The 17,045-nt window shown below is 44.5% G+C and overlaps 1 protein-coding gene across 1 annotated transcript in view; it reads left to right on the forward strand.

Moving 5' to 3' along the window:
• The first annotated feature begins 8,186 nt into the window (after positions 1 to 8,186).
• The window catches only part of GMPR (guanosine monophosphate reductase), a 39,917-nt gene continuing 31,058 nt past the window's right edge, over positions 8,187 to 17,045 (forward strand). Inside the window, exons 1-2 of the mRNA XM_084872744.1 lie at positions 8,187 to 8,631; positions 14,719 to 14,838. Coding sequence (XP_084728870.1) covers positions 8,545 to 8,631; positions 14,719 to 14,838 — 207 coding nt within the window. The 5' untranslated portion in view covers positions 8,187 to 8,544. The remainder of the gene's footprint in view (positions 8,632 to 14,718; positions 14,839 to 17,045) is intronic.

A 17,045-nucleotide genomic window follows, 5' to 3' on the forward strand; every position in this document is an offset into this window, starting at 1 on the left:
TTTCTTCCACATCTTGGCTATTGTAAATACTGCTGTGGTGAACATAGGGGTGCATATATCTTTCAAATTAGTATTTTTGTTTTCTTTAGATAAATATCTAGAAGTAGAATTGTTGGTTTGTATGGCATATATATTTTTAACTTTTCCAGTTATCACCATGCTTATTTCTGCAGTGGCTATACCAATTTATGACCCCACCAACAGCGTGAGGAGTATGGTTGTTGTTTTTCCCACATCCTTGTCAACACTTCTCATTTATTTATTTGTTTATTTATTTATTTATTTATTATTTATTTTTATGATAGCCATTCAGACAAGTATGAGATGCTTTCTCATGTGGTTTGTTGTTGTTTTGCTTTTTTGGTTTTTTTTTTTTTTTCATCTCTCAAATGATTAGTGATGTTGAGCATTTTTTAAATATGTCTATTGGCCATCTGTATGAGCTCTTTAGAGAATTGTCTATTCAGGTCCTCTGCCTATTTTTGATTGTACATTTGGGAGATGTGTGTGTGTGTGTGTGTGTGTGTGTGTGTGTGTGAAGTTTTATAAGTTCTTTACATATTTTGGATATCAATCCCTTATAGGATGTATCATTTGCAAATATCTTCTCCCATTCAATGGGTTGTCTTTTTTTAATTTTTGATAGTTTCCTTTGCTATGCAAAAGCTTTTTAGTTTGATACAATCCCTGTTTATTTTTGCTTTTGATGCCTTTGCATGAGAAGACATATATAAAAATATATTGTTAAGACCTATATCAAATAGTTTATTGCCTCTATTTTCTTCTAGGATTTTTATGGTTTCAGGTCTTACACTTAAGTCTTTATTCCATTTTGAATTTATTTTTGCATACAGATGTAAGAAAGTGGGTCTGATTTCATTTCTTTTTGCATGCATTTGTTCAGTTTTCTCAGCCCCAATTATTGGAGAGACTGTTTATTTGTTTTTTCCTCATTGCATATGCTTGCTTCCCTCATCAGAGTGATTGAACATATAAGTAAAAATTTATCTCTGAACTCTATTCTATTTCATTGGTATACATATATATCTGTTTTTATGCCAGTACCATATGGTTTTGATTATTGTAGCTTTGTAGAATAATTTGATATCAGGAAAAATAATATATCTTACTTTGTTCTTTCTCAAATTTATCTGGGGTCTTTTGTGATTTCATATATATCTTAGGATTAGTTCAAGTTCTGAGAAGAATGTCATTGGTTTTTTAATAGTGGCTGCTTTAAGTCTGTATCTTGCATTAGGTTGTAAAGATATTTTAATAATATTAATACCATCCATCAGCATGGTATATCCTTCCACTTAATTTTATTCTCTTCAATGTCTTATTGTTGTGAAAGTACAGATCTTTCACCTCTTTGATTAAATTTATTCCTAGATATTTTAGGTTTTTTATGCAATTATAAATGGGATTGTTTTCTTAATTTTTCATTGTGACTACTTATTGGTATATAAAAATGCAACAGATTTTTGTATATCAATTTTGTACCCTGAAGCTTAACTGAATTCATTATTTCTAATAGTTTTTTGGTGAAGTCTTTAGGGTTTTCTGTGTATAGTATTATGTCATCTGCAAATAATAAGAGTTTTACTTCTTCTTTTTCTGCCAACTCTGAAGATCTTAATAAAAAGGAATGAAATTATCAAGATGGTAATAAAATGATTATACCAGACTAATTTTGACTCATAATAGTAACCTTGATAATACCATCATAAGTTTAATCTTTAGTGTTCTTTGAAAGATAGAAACATATCCAGAAGGCAAATTTCCTCCTTTTGGTGTTGTATTTTGTAGTCTAAATTCTATCATGATGATATTGAGTTGTCTAATTAAATAAGCTAAATAAACACACACATAAATTTCCCTGTCCCCAAAATAAGCAAACGAAATATATATCTACTTTTTCTGCACAAACCGAGCTAGAAAAGTGAAGCATTTTTCTTAGCTTGTTATTGATGAGGAGCTGAGAACTTAGTGACTATCTATGTGCTAGAAAGGTTGGTTCAATGGTTTGTGCATTAGATACCATCTGCCCCATCTGAGGACGCAGTCCTGATTATCTCTAGCAGATGGTGTTCCTCTGAAAAGATGAAGGCCCAATTAGGACAGGCCTCCCAATTTTTTAAATTGACCCAGCCATTCAGATTTTCAATATGCAAATTATCAATTTTTAAATGTTGGCAACTACTTCAAAAATACTGAAAAGCACTCTATTGATCAACACAAGCATATCTCCAATGGGCTGTCAGCTTGTGGCCTCTACTATGGATTATTTTACATTAATGTTATTGACAATTCAAAATTTAGATGCAATGTGTTTCAAGAGCATGTATGCATGCACATGTGTGTGTCTGGCGGATATAGTGTGTTTAAGGCTGAAGAAATACAGAGGAGAAGACAGACAAGTGTTTTGCTCTTACACCCTAAGCCTTCAGAATTTATGTTTATCCCTGCTCTATTTCTGCTCAGTCATACATCAAAGACCCCCCGGGAAGCCCGGCACATAAATGTTATGTAGAATGCAAGGTTGGGTGTGACCTCTTGCCTGGTCCCTGTGGAATGTGGATCAGTGACCTCTCAGTTTTGATACCAATCTCCAAAGCTCATCATAAGAAACACACCATCCCAGAATGCTAGCTCAAGAAACTCTAGATATTTTTATGGAGGCATATCATCCTCCTCTAACTAGAATTCTCTTTCCCTGGGAAATCAGAAAAGCCTTTTATCAGTACTTGGTAACTTGAATTACAGGACCAGGACTAGGGTGAAACAAGCAAGGCATTTAAGGTGCAAAATTTAAGGAGACTAGACTATTATTTGATCATTGAAAGAAATAAAGTACTGATGCATGCTACAACACAGATGAACCTTGAAAACGTCATGCTAAGTGAAAGAAGCCAGTCACAAAAAGTTACATATTGTATGATTCCTTTTGTATGAAATGTCCAGAATAGAAAAATCCCTAGAGATAATAAATTAGTGGTTGTCTAAGACTGTGGGGAGTGGGGATAAAGTGCACTGGGTGCTAATGGGTACTAGGCTTCTTTTCAGGGTGATGAAATGTTCTAGAATGGACTGTGATGATGGTTGCACAACTCTGTGAATAGACTAAATATCACTAAATTGGACACTTTAGATGGGTGAATGGCATGGTATGTGAACTATATCTCAAAGAAACCATTATTAAAATAAATAAATGAACAAGAGACACAGATGTCCCTCAGTTGGAAGTTCCTCTTAAGCCTTTTGCTAAAGTTGCCTTTAACTCAAAACAATTTGCTCACCACACAGGCACATCTTGGGGTGACTCACTTTGTACCCCACACTCTTCACAGTGGAACTCTGATTTCTTCATGTAGGCACTTGCTAGAAATGTAAAACCTCTAGCTCCATCTAAGACCCACTGCAGCAAAATCTGCATTTTCTCAAGGTCCCTAGTGATTATTATGCATGCTAACAAAAGCAAAATCCCACCCTAGACCCACTGAGGCATTATCCGAATTTTACAAGATCCCTAGCAACTATTAAGCATGGTAAAGCAGTGAACTCCCCAACTAGCTGAACTTCCCACATTTACCAACTTTTATAACTGTTGATATGAAACTTATTTTCTCTTAAATGTTCCAACCATCTACATAAATTTAATACACCATCTTTTCTACTCATAAGTTTAAATCAATTACTCAAGTATACATTTTGAATGGGCATTAGAAGGCTATTCTGTTAATCAAACTGTACAAATTTTCTCAAATATAAATACACAAAATATCAAATATGCATTAACTCTTTTTTATCCTCATATTTAATATTATAATTTTGAAATAGTGCCAACTTTTTAATATTTAATTTTAATTATTCTGGGTTTTGAGGGAGGCTTATCTACAAAAAAATAATTATATCATCCCACATAATTTTAGTTCACTAGTTAACTTTACCAAATATTTAATTTTAATCCTATGTAATCTCTGTCAGAAAATAAAATAGAGTAAAAAAACATTTCCCAACTCATTTTATGAGGGTGCTATTACCCTGATAAAAGAAACTACAGACTAATGTCCCTCATGAGCTCAGATGCAGAAATTCTTTTAAAAAAAGAGTATTAGCAAACAATCCGTGAGTATGTAAAATTATTACCACTATAACCAAGTGGTTTTTATCTCACATAATTTTGTAGGTTATAGTCTCATGTGATTTTCAGTACCACTCTACCACCTATATAATAAAAGGGTAATGTGCAAATTGACCCCAACAGCAGAATGACCAGAATGACCACTCAACCAGTCACTATGAGGCACATTGACCACCTCAGTTCCTCTCTCTGGCTGGCATGTTCCAATCACTTGATGGTGAACGGGGAATTGGGGGTGGGTGGCAGTGGAGAATGGAGCTGGCTGCAGAAAGCCAGGGAAGATGACCCTGATTTCAGGCCAGGCCTAGGGACTGTTCCTGTGTACGAATTTTGTGCGCTCGGCCTCTAGCTAGACAATACAATGTTAACAGATTGGATTCTAGATATCTTTTATGGCTTTGTCTAGTGCCAGGGGTCTTCAAACTACGGCCCGCGGGCCACATGCAGCCCCCAGGAGAGTCTGATCCTGCCCGCCAGGTTTTTTGGGCAGTGAGCGCAGCCAAGGTGTTACAGTAGGGATTAGTAGCTCATATAGTCCAGCCCTCCAGCTCTCTGAGGGACCGTGATCTGGCCCCCACTTTAAAAAGTTTGAAGACCCCTGGGTCAGAACTTTAATGTGAAGTCCTTGTACTGAGGGGTGACTTTTATTGTTATTAGTGTAAGAAGAAGCATAGCAGGATTACATAGAAAGTACAATGGACTTCTAAAGGAGCCAAGGTTGGTGTGGGAGAATCAGGGACTCATGTTGACTCTATAGAGCACATGTGTCAAACACAAGGCCCGCGGGCCAAATCCAGCCCGCCAGGCCTTGCAATGTGGCCCGCACCGCGCTGTCATCACTGCACTCCGCTGTCAGTTTATGACATTGTCAGTTTATGACTGTTCAGTAAACCATTCGGCCCGCGATTTAGGCTGGATTTTAGATTTTGGCCCCTTCTCTGATTGAGTTCGACACCCCTACTATAGAGTATGGTTTTGTGCCTGACGGGAGAGCAGGTATGATGAAATATTCCAGAAGGGGAGGGAATGTAATGTGGATTGTGAGCTCTGTCTTTATTCTAATTGAAAGGAACTAACAGAGAGAGGTACATAAGCAAGTTCAACCTAAAGATGCTTTTCCCTTAAGATAGTGTACTAACAATAAATATAAAGCCCTCACTCACCCCTACACTTTACCTCAGGCAGATGCTTAACAAGGTTAGTTTCTTTTTGCTTTAGGGAGAATTATTTTTAAATAACCACATCATACAGTAATTATGTTTTTCTTTTCTTTTCTTTTTAATTAGGAACTCAAGATCAGAATTAGGCTCCCTCACTACTTTGGAAATAAGCAGCACATCTGGCTGGCTCCCAGCAATTTGATAGGAGTCCTATTTTGTTGGCTGGACTAATTGTGGTTACTTTCATTCTCTCCCTGCTAACTTTCGTTTTCCTCCCATGAAACACCAAGGACTTCCTGTAGGGCAGAGATGACGAGAACAAGTGGGATGGGCCAAGACCTTGAGGGGAAGCAAACTTTGCCACCCCAAAACCTGCCTCTTTAGGAAGTGGACTATTTTGTAGTGGTTATTTTTTAAGAAACAAAAAACACAGGGAAAACTTTTAAACTTCCTCCTAATTGCCTAAAAGAATTTTGATAGAGGTCCTGCTCTAGGAAGGGAGGTCATATAATAGGTAATAAGTGTGTGATAGGTAAGAGGAAGCTAACAAGGCCCCTTTAATCCAAGTCCTCTCTGTGTCCCATCATTTCAGATGGCCCAGCAAACATTTATTAACCATTATTTGCTTTTCCTTCTCCATGTGAAATGCCTTCCTGTCCTTTGAAGTTTCAAACCACAACCCCAATTTATAAGGCGTAAGTGTCCAGTTTGTCCCTGAATCACATAGTCTCATGGAGCCTCTGTATGTACCTATCTACTCAATTTGGTTATTTTCTCCTGTCAATCTGTCTCATGTGAATTTGATTATTAGGCCAGCCAGAAGAATTTAGAGAGGTGGAAGGAAGATTATTTTCTTCCCCCATAACTTTTATCTCTAAAGACATTTGCGTTAAATGAATATTGTGATGTGTCTTTATGGTTAGCCATACAAAATATGAATTCATTGAGAACAGGTCCAGGCTGCAGACAATTGCTTTTGAGCATTTAGCAAACTAATTTGAGGATATATAGTACTGGAGGCCCAGTGATGAAATTCGTGCACAAGAGTGTGGTTGTGTCCCTCAGCCAGGCCTGCACTCTCTCCAATCTGGGGCATCCCTCTCACAATCCAGGACTATGGCTTCCAACCACTCTTCTGCCTGCCTGCCTGATTGCCCCTAACCACTTCCCTGCCAGCCTGATTGACACCTAACTGCTCCCCTGCCAGCCTGGTCCCCCCTGTCTGCCCTCACCTGCAGGTCTGGTTTGCCCCAACTGCCTTCCCTGTAGGCTTGGTCATCCCTAACTGACCATCCCTGCTGGTCTGGTCCCCCCCAACTTCCCTCCCCTGTAGGCCTGGTTTTCCCCAACTGCTCTCCCCTGCTAGCCTGGTCCCCCAACTGCCCTCCCTGCTGGCCTAGTCACCCCTAACTGCCCTCCCCTGCTGGCCTGACCGCTCACAACTACCCTCCCCTGCTGGCCATCCTGTGGCAGCCATATTGTGTCCACATGGTGGCAGCCATCTTGTGTGTGACAGTCGATTTGCATATTACTCTTTTATTAGGTAGGATTATTCATATAATGTAACATGTGACCTCCAATAGCTAGCTACTACTTATTGAGCAACTATGGAATATACATTGTGTGTGTCCATTAGGATATGGACTATTTTATAGTGGTTATTAACATGCATATGCATCATGCACACACACACACACACACACAATTAATTAATTAATTAATTAATCAATCACATAAGCATGGAAGAGGATAGCACTCTTTTCCTCCCCTTCTCTTTTTAACCTATGAGGAAACTGAGAAATTAAGTGACTCCCCCAAGGTCATCCATCTAGAAATAGGTGGGGTCAGATTTTGCAGCCAGGCAGAGAAGGGTCTCAAGGGAAAAGCAGCATTAGCTCAGTTTGTATTGTATGTTAAGGATTGAGATATCTATATTTTTTACTGCAACCACAGGGAAGATATTTCATGTATATGATCCTCATCTTCTTTATCTGCAAAGTGGCTCCTTTTTCATTGGGTCATTGGGAGAGTGAATGAGCAAGTGCAGGCCAAGCACTATTAAGCACATTCCTAAGCCCCCTAAGACTCCCAAGGTCAACAAGTGAATTAAAAATAACTGACATCACTGGTAACTCTAGAGAGGAGGCTCAGGTCCGTTAAATCCCAGGATCTATGATGATTATGGGCTTCACTACCTTTATTAAAACCCACCATGCACTGGCTGGTGTGGTTCAGTGGTTAGAGCATGAGCCCACACCAAGGGTCATGGGTACTACCTGGATTGCAAGTTTGATTCACCCTCTCCCCCCAAGGCATGTGCCTGTATGTGGTCAATTCTTTCCCCCTCTGGAAAATATATCCTTGGGTGAGGATTAACCACCCCCTCCCAACCATCACCCCCCTCCCCCCCCCACACACACACACAAAAAAAAAAACCAACCCACTCTGAAACCCAGAGGTCAGAAAATTGTGTCATTCCCATTGCTGCTGACAGATTTACCTGGCCACACTCTTCCTTAATTCTATGGGGCTTCCCAAGGGTTTCTTTTTCTTTTCTTTTCTTTTCTTTTCTTTTCTTTTCTTTTCTTTTCTTTTCTTTTCTTTTCTTTTCTTTTTTCTTTTTTTTTTTTTTTTTTTTTTTTTGCATGCGAAAGTCTGACTCAGCACTTGGTGGACACAGTGGGCTTAAAATTAGAGAACGGTGACGCAGAACCTTTCAAAGAGTGGCCTTTTCTTTTCCTTTGGGAAAGACTGTCACACACCATAGGAACCTCAGAATGAGAAGGGTTGTGTCCAGCCCGCCTCCTCCCACCTCCCCCCTTCCCCGCCAACAATTCAGGCTCCGTAACCTGCTGCTATAAACGGAGGGAGGGAGGCAGGGAGGGAGGGGGTTGCTAAAAATGTCAGACGGACTTTGCGGCCACTGATGGGTCCCTAACCCGCCGGCCGTCCCCTTCCCACCCCTTCCCCTTCCCACCGGGGCCCCAGGAGAGGGGCGGGCGCAGCGTCCCGGTCCTAAGCGCACAGCGCGCAGGGCCTCCCGCGAGCACCGAGCACTGAGCACTGAGCACCGGCTGCCGCACCTGCTCCTGCCACGGCGCCACGCCGGCCCGCACGCCCCTTGCCCGCCTCCCGCGCCCTCCCCGCCCCCGCCCGCCGCCCCGCCCCGCGCCCGGCCTGCCCGCCCCGCGCCGGCGCCGCAGGAAGGAGCTGCGGGCTGCGGGCTAGCGGACCCGCACCATGCCCCGCATCGATGCGGACCTCAAGCTGGACTTCAAGGATGTCCTCCTGCGGCCCAAGCGCAGCAGCCTCAAGAGCCGAGCTGAGGTGGGACGCTCCCTGGGGGTGGCTGGGCCGGTTCTGGGCGGCGGGGCAGGTGGTGGAAGGGGAGCAATGTGGTAAAGGTACCTTCCCTGCCTTGCTGTGTCTGAGGGTGGCTGGGGTGCGACAGGAGACAGGGGAGAGCCCTCTGGTTCCCTGCCGGGAAGAGGTGTCTCCGGGGGGCCAGGGGGACCCTAACATTGTAAAGCTTATCTTAGGCTGGGGGGGGGGGGGGGTCGGGGAGACCCCGCGGGGCAAGTCCGCAAAGATCCAGGGGGCCAATGAGGAGCCAGAATGGGGAGGCAGGACGGGTGCATTTAGGGGAAAAGGAGCCAGATCATAAAAGGAAAAAACAACGGAAGATACTTGTGATTTTGACGCTGCTTCTTAGTGCAGAAAACTGCTGTTGGTTTAGTGTCAGATCCAGCAGTAGAATTTCTTTAAAATATTTGCAATTCAGGGAAACTTCAGGGTTTACTCTGGGCGTTTCAGTGGCCTTGCCGGGAGGGTGGGACCCGTGCCGAGTGGCACCCTCCTGACTGGACGGCTGCCCAGTCCTAGCGAGGCTGAGAGGCTGAAAGCACTGGGGTGCAGGCGGGGAGTTGGGGGGCAAACTGGATCCAAGCTTGAAGAACAGGTGGAGGACTGGACTGGAAATAGCCTCGGTGTGGGGGTTGGGATGCCCCTACTGGTGAGGAGGAAGGTCAAACTCTGAAGGTTAAACTAGCTGCACAGAAAGGCAGGGTCCCCCGGAGTGGTGTGTGCTGGTGACCATGGCTTTGCCTGGTCTGCTGAGGGCTGGAGAGGGAGGCGAGGGAGCTGGACGGGGTCTGGAGGCTGCGGCCACAGGAGTAAACAGGAGGAGGCTGAGCCAGCACGCTGTTCTTTACAGCCCAGTCTAAAGACCATAAATAAACCGGCCGGCTGCCCACCGGTGCCCAAGCTCAACTGCAGTGCCTGGTGCTGCCAGCCAAGGGCTTGTTTAGATTAGGGAGGCCTCCTGCCTTAGCCAGTGACCAGAACCAAGTCACCTTCTCAGTCTCAAGCAGGAGGGCTGGTGGTCTGCGGCCAGAGAGGTTGGGACAGCACAGGATGGAATAGGCAGGAGAGGAACGTTAACCTTTGTCATGCTAGCTAGTTGGGTGACCGTGCCTGTTCTTCGTGTTCATTCAAGTGTTAAAGAGACACAGACTTTAAAGAAGAATAAACAGTTTGCATGGCCAGCCTGGGCTTCCCCAGGTATAAGCTGTGGTCAGTGCCTAAGACCAGACTAAGATGAAACATAGGGATTCTAGGAAGGCTAATAATTCGGTGGTCTCAATATTCTTTAAATATTTGTTCAGAACTCACTAAGTAGAGAGGAACTTTTAAGAAAAATTATATTTTTAAAACAAGGATATATTATATGTATTTTCTGAACCAGGAAACATCTTGAGAAGGTAAAACATTTAGAATTTATGTAATAGAATGAATTACTCTTTCCCAGGGAAGAGTATGATATCATATATCATTTGGCTTAATAATTTGGGCTGATTGAAACTATTAATGACCCGCCTCTGATGATACTCTATAAGCTACATGTAAGCATTGCAATGAGAACTCTGTGTCCTAGGGAAAGGTTTTCATATTTCCAGTTTTGTGGGAATTTGCCAGCTCTGTGCCAGGAAACCTGAGTTAACTGGCATTGCCTTTCCAATCGGTTCCTGTAATAGTTTATCTCCCTGTTGCCTGAGGCAGCTGCCTGGCTGGCTACCCCTCATAATCAGACTGCCTGCTTCAGTGGTGTTGAGGGATGTAGTGAGGCCGAGGTCAAGCTAGGCTTCTGATCCCCTCTCAGTGTCTTCTCAGTTTGCTGGAGGATGCTTGAAATGTTTTAGAGGCGGATTAAAATATTTTCATTGCACAATCAGATAGAAGCCAAATGTCTGCTCCCTGGCAGGAGTCATACCAGAATGCAAATTTGAAAGTAAATGACTGGAAAATGGCCAGACTTTGAGCTGAATCAAAAAGCAGATTTGAGTGGAGCCAGGACAGAAAACATACCCCTTAGAGCAGTCTTGCCCAGAAGAGAGAGTTTTGAGGTTGACAAGATTGATCACTGCAACAGTGTTGCTAAGAGCCAGACCTGGTGCTGATCATTGTGAGCAGGAAGTGGAGAGAAGGACAGAGTGTTCTCCCAGCCCGGAAGTTTGAGCACTCATGGTGGGGCATTTCCACAAGTGTCATATAAAATGGAAGTCACCTTCCAGAGGCAAAGGGTCCAGGTGGAGATGACCCAGGAGGCCTCTCAGTGGTTGCACCAGATGGGCAGCCATCTCTCAACTGGTCATCCATTCATTGCCTTCACCCACAAGACACACTGGGCTGGGACATCCATAGTTTCAACCAAGCCCCTGGCACATAAAAATGTAAGTGCCACAGGTCTGTGTGGGGGCAGTTGAGTCATCTTTCAGAAGAATTGATATGTTTGTTGACTGAGGCAAGACCTTGTCTTTTTGTTGTTGTTGTTAATCTTCACCAAAGGATATTTTTTTCCCATTGATTTATTTATTATTTTTTAGAAGGAAAAAGAGAGGTGTGGGGAGAGGAACACTAATGTGAGAGAGACACATCCATTGGTTGCCTCCTGCATGCACCCGACTGTAGCCTGGGCAGAGATGGAACTTGCAACTCAGGTATGTGCCTTTGACAGGGAATGAAACCAACCCTTCGGTATGTAAGGCTGATGCTCTAATCACTGAGTCACATTGGCCAGGGCAAGACTTTGTCTTTATTGATAGACTAGTGGCCCGGTGCACAAAATTCGTGCACATTAAAGGGGAGTTAATGAGAGGAAATATTTTAATATTGCTATTTGCCCTTTTTCTATAATAGAAGTGTCATAGATGAAAGAAAACTAGTAAGATGTAGTTGAAAATAATATATAAGCTTATTAATAAATAATAATCACAACATGACATGATATAACAACAAAGACATGATATAAAAACAACTAAAACATCTTGTAAAAACAACACTGATACAATGACTGATAAATTGATTAAACTTATTCTAATATCTTCCTGTACACCACATTAAGAGTGAAAACACTTTCAGAGTGCTTGACTAATTTCTCTTGTGATGAAGTATTTACAACTTTAACATCATACGCTCTTCAAACTTGAGAGAAAGCAATATATAACTGACCATATACGAAAATGGGTTCAGATAGGACTATTCCTACTCTGTGTAGAGTTTGCCCTTGTGACTTATTAATACTCATTGTAAATTCTGGCATCATGGGAACAAAGCAGTTAATAAGAGAATTGCTTTAATTAGGGCAATCCACAGGTCTAGGCAGAAGGGTCTCCTGACCCTTCCTCACTGGACAGGGCCCGTGGGCTGTGCTCTTCCTTTTGGGCCCTCTCCCAGTACTCAGGATCATGGATTTCCCTGCCCTCGTGACTTGGAGCTGATCCCAAGGCTCGCAAAGGTCTATTTGCCAAGCGTGTTTTCTCAGAGGCCATCCATGCTGTTGGTAATGTTGCCTCTGACCTCAGAAAGTGGCCAAATGGCAGGTGTTTGTGGGAATGGAGATGTGTGTGCGTGGAACGTAATGTGTGGACTGGGTGTCCATATGTATGCACACAGGACTTGGGAGGAAGGAAGGGGAAGTGGTTTGCAGGCCCGGCTGGCTCCCCGTGACACCAGGTCCTGGTGCTCTCCTGGTCAGCAACGAAACTGTGTTTGTGAAGGTAGAAGTATAGAGCAAGATCCATAAAACAGCCTGCTACTTTGACTTGCAATGAGGCATTTAGAACTGCTGTAGGAGGGCCACAGTTTGTCCTTTCGGGCCCCCTCTCGTGCAGGCTGACTTGCATGAGGTAGGTTTGAAGGGCTGCGGGTGGGGGAGGGGCGGTTTATTACTTTATGTTCCCTGTCACATCAGTTCAGCTGAGTGACAGTTTGGAGGTGCTATATTTGGTGCACTGACCAGCCGTGGCAGATTAAATTCCCAGTTTTGTTCCTGGGAGACTGGAATTAGATATCTCTCAGTGAACAACTGGTCTGGTGTGTGTGTGTGTGTGTGTGTGTGTGTGTGTGTGTTGATAAGAATGGGGAGATCTTCTCATTTATCACTTTTAGAATTAAGGATTGCATAGAACCTACTGTATGGAGAAGACTAGAAGTGGGGGGGAGAGTCCGTTGCCAAGGCTGGCCTTTCCCATGAAGAGCTCTGTTTGTGTGTCTCGCCCATCGGTTTTGGAGTGCCCCCCAAAACCCATTGTGCGCTCGGCTGGGGGCAGGATAGCATCTCTCCCCAGGCATCTTGGGAAGAGTAATTTGACACCAAGAAATTCTGATTTTTTTAAGCCATAGAGGTCAAAATGTGAGGGCCATTAACCAACACAGAAGGTGGCAACAAATACGACCTCTTCAGTTATCTTTCAGAACCTAACTGTGGCTTGCTTCACTGAAGTAGAACCAAGACTCATAATGAAGAACTGGAGAAGGGGAGACCTCCCCCCTATGCCCAGGCAGTGACAGCATCTCATTCCCCCTCGTTGTTGCTGTTTAAGGTCCGTGCGGACCTCCTTACATCATCGTTCACCCAGGAAGCCGGTGGGCAGGGAGTCGTGTGTGGAGAAGCAGAGACATGAAAAGGCAAGGCGGCCTGAGATGTCCCATGGTGTTTTGTTTTGTTTTTTGTTCTTTTTGGACATTTTACTATTGACAAAGTGAAACTTGTCTCAACTGAAAAGAATAAAAGAAGGAACTAGATAAACACTGGCAGAAATGGTTGTTTGCCAGTGTACTCACGAAGGCCAGGATTCAGAGAGATAGGTCCGGCTTATTTCAGAAGCTTGAGATACATCCCTGTGTTTCTTTTGCTGGTTCTCCCCGGGGAAGTGCCTACTCCCAGTAGGTTCTGTGTCCATCAGATCCAGCCAAGGAAACAAACTGCTTCATATTTAAAGCAGGGAATTTAATACAAGACCTCCCGACATTGTTGAGATGCCAAATGCGATATTGAGACACTCCAGAGGTTGGCAGCAGAGAGAAGCCACTTCCAAATCGGGGGAAGGCGATCTTTCTAGGCCCCGGGACTGAGATGGCTCTGAAAGCTGGAACCAAGATCCTGCGGGCCTGGGCAGAGGGGTCCTGGGAGAGCGACCCTGACTACACCCAGGCTCACTCTCCCCCAGTTTCCTCCCCAGGGATCCCCATTGGCTGACCACAGCCAGAAACCAACCTGGGGAAGGAGCCTGCAGGGGCCTCCCTGTGATGGTCCATGGCAGGAGAAGGGTGAGGAATGGAGCTGTGAGCTCACCGGCCTGCAGTCTGCCCCAGAAGTAATTTCACTCTGCTGGCTCTGGATGAGCACCTAGCACGCTGCTTTTGCTGAACCTGCCGTCCTGGCCCAGCTCTCCTGAGAGTGGACTTAGTCCTCAGTGTCCTCAATGCAACGCTGGAGTTGGAGGGCCCTCCCTCCAGCTGTTTCTGAGTCAGAGGAGCACGTGTTTATGTGCACAGGTGGTTGCAGTGCCCCCTCCCCAGCTCTTTGAAAGATGCTCCTGATTACAAAGCAGCCAAGGAGGCTGGAAGGTGGAGGGATTAATGGTTTGCGGCTGGCTGGAGGGTGAATTTGGAGGGGAAGGGGAGAAGGACAGGGAGGGCCGTGCGTGGCAGGGCAGAGTGGGATGGATTTTCTCTGAGGGGGGACTGGTTCTCCAGTGTTGGGAAGTGGAGAATGTGTATGGGGGTGTGGGGCTCGGATGAGCCAGGCTGGGGACAGAGGAGGCAGTGCTATGGGAGAGGCTCCTGAAGGATAGGACTTCGGATCCAGAGGCTGGATGGATGGCAAATGATGAGTGACAGTGCTGGCACTTGAGGATGCTGAGGAGCCGGGTTCAGCTTTTGTACCTGGGTAATAGCCACTACTCGGTCTCCTCAGGGACTCTCCTGTCTTTGCGACACCTGGCCCAGCACTAAGCGAATCTGGGGACTAAGGGGCATACACTTCCTTTGTGTTCTTTCCACTTGCTTCCGATTCTAGAAAATCCCGGAAATCATGCAAAGAGCAAAGCAGTTCTTTTTCCTTTCTGCCAATAGGTGGATCTGGAGCGAACCTTCACATTTCGAAACTCCAAGCAGACCTACTCAGGGATTCCCATCATTGTGGCCAACATGGACACCGTGGGGACATTTGAGATGGCAGCAGTGATGGCACAGGTAGGGCGGTGGGCTTTTTCCCTCCACCATTCACACTGGATCTTGTCAGGAGCCCATCCTGGTCTTGTGTGGACACAGGGAAGAGAAGAAAAGGGAGACACTTGGATCCTTGGCTGGGACTGAAGTATTTGGTTCCAAGTCTGATTGTTGTGGGAAGCACTTCTGTTCTTCCCTGCTTTTCATTTAGAAAAAATGGGTGGAGTCTGGACTTTGCAGTCCATGAGATGGCCTAGAGCCATGATCGGCAAACTCCGGCTCGTGAGCCACATGCGGCTCTCTGGCCCCTTGAGTCTGGCTCTTCCACAAAATACCATGGCCTGGGCAAGTCTATTTTGAAGAAGTGGCGTTAGAAGAAGTTTAAGTTTAAAAAATTTGGCTCTCAAAAGAAATTTCAATCGTTGTACTGTTGGTATTTGGCTCTGTTGACTAATAGGTTGCCGACCACTGGCCTAGAGCCACATCCATTGCTTCCTTGAAGATGCCCATGATAGTTTGGAAATTAGAGCTACAGGAAGAAGGTGGACATTGTGTCACATTGTAAAGTTAGCTGAGTGCCATAATATAAAAGAGAGAGAGAGTGCCCTTAAATGAACATATAACTGCTTCATGTGCAGTCTGTGCTGTAGCTTTGTTACATTATGCAGAAAGCACTCACTGAGCACTTTACATGCCAAACCCTGGATATGATGATGTAATGTTGTCACAGCTTCACCAGGTAGGTTCCTTCTACAGATGAGGAAACTGAGGCAGAGAGGGAGAGGAAAGATAATTTGGCCCAGGGCATTCAGCCAAGTAGAGACAAATTTAAGTTTCAAACCCAAACAGACTCCAGAATAAGGGAGTTGCCTCTCAATTTACACAGACGGATCACAGTACAAGGGCACAGTCCCCCTTAACCAACTGCCAGTCCAATTTCCTATAAACAGAGTAGCTAGTATCCCAGCCTTGGGGAAAGTAAAGGAGAAGCTTTCTGTGGGCAGGACTGTGTCTCACGCAGCCGTGTCCCAGGTGCAAGGCCTTCTATTCATCCGAGATGCAGACATCCACTTGCCACAGGCACAGGGTGTGCACATCTATTTCCCCTGATAATCCTGCCAAGTGAAAAAAAAATAAATCCAATTAGTTGAAAGAGCTTCTGGCTGTGGGCAGCAAGTCTAACCTCAGGAGGTGCTGGGAGTCATTATTAGCCAGTGATTAGCAGGAAGATCTTTAAACAAATTATGAGCTCAAAGCATGGCTTAGGAGGTGGTCTGTCTGACTCCATAGATCTGTCAGTTGTATTATCTGTCAGCCCTCAGTCCCCACTGAGCTTTGGGCCAGAGGCTAATAAATTAATTGCTGAAGGAATTTGTATTTTTTTCCCCTCCCCATCTGTTCCTTGCTCTGCTCTGTGATCAGCCATCACTACTAATGAATTATGTATTGGTGTAAAAGTGAGTGGAATCAGGGAGCAATAAATAGCCCTGATTAATTCACATATCAGATTATTAGTCCATGAAAAACATACACTTTGTTATGCTTTTCCCATTTTCCCGGGAAAGATTCCCCATTAACGAGGCAGAATACACTGAAATAGCTCCCCGTGCATGGGTACTATGCAGTTTCTATTTCTGGGATCCATTGAGTTAGTGCGAGTGAATGAAGTCATGGAATTTTAGAATGGGAAGCTGCGGGTGGAGAAAAGGACCAGAGAAGTGATGAGAGAGGCCCTGGTGTAGGGGAAGGAGCCTCAGCTCTGCCGTCAAATTTGAGTCTGATTCTGCCTTTGCCCCTTACTGGCCAGGCAATGGTGAAATGTCTTACATTTAAACTTCCTACGCTCTTTTCTGCCCACAAAGCTAATATTGGTGCACAAAGTTGTTCTGAGAAGTGAATGAAATAATGTATGCACACTGCTTGCCCAAAGGTAGGTACTCAATAAATGGCAGGTTGGTAGTCATAGACTTCCTGTTATAATTTATATAATTTCCTTCCTTAGGGATACCCACTGCCTGATGGGTTTGGCTTTTAGCAAGAAATACTTATGTTGTGACCACAAGGAAAAGCTTTCAGGTATAAGTTGAGGCTTTCTCAGATTGGCTAAGCACAATTGGCCTTGAGGAGGCCCTTTGTATGGGCAGGGGACCTGCTCTTGGCCTAATGCAGGTAGTCAACGGGACAGGGCTCAAACTCTCCCCCTTCCCTCCCCTGCCTCCTGGCAGAGCCTC

The sequence above is a fragment of the Pipistrellus hanaki genome (genome assembly GCF_964339955.1).
Source record: "Pipistrellus hanaki genome assembly, chromosome: 2".
Lineage (NCBI taxonomy): Eukaryota > Metazoa > Chordata > Mammalia > Chiroptera > Vespertilionidae > Pipistrellus > Pipistrellus hanaki.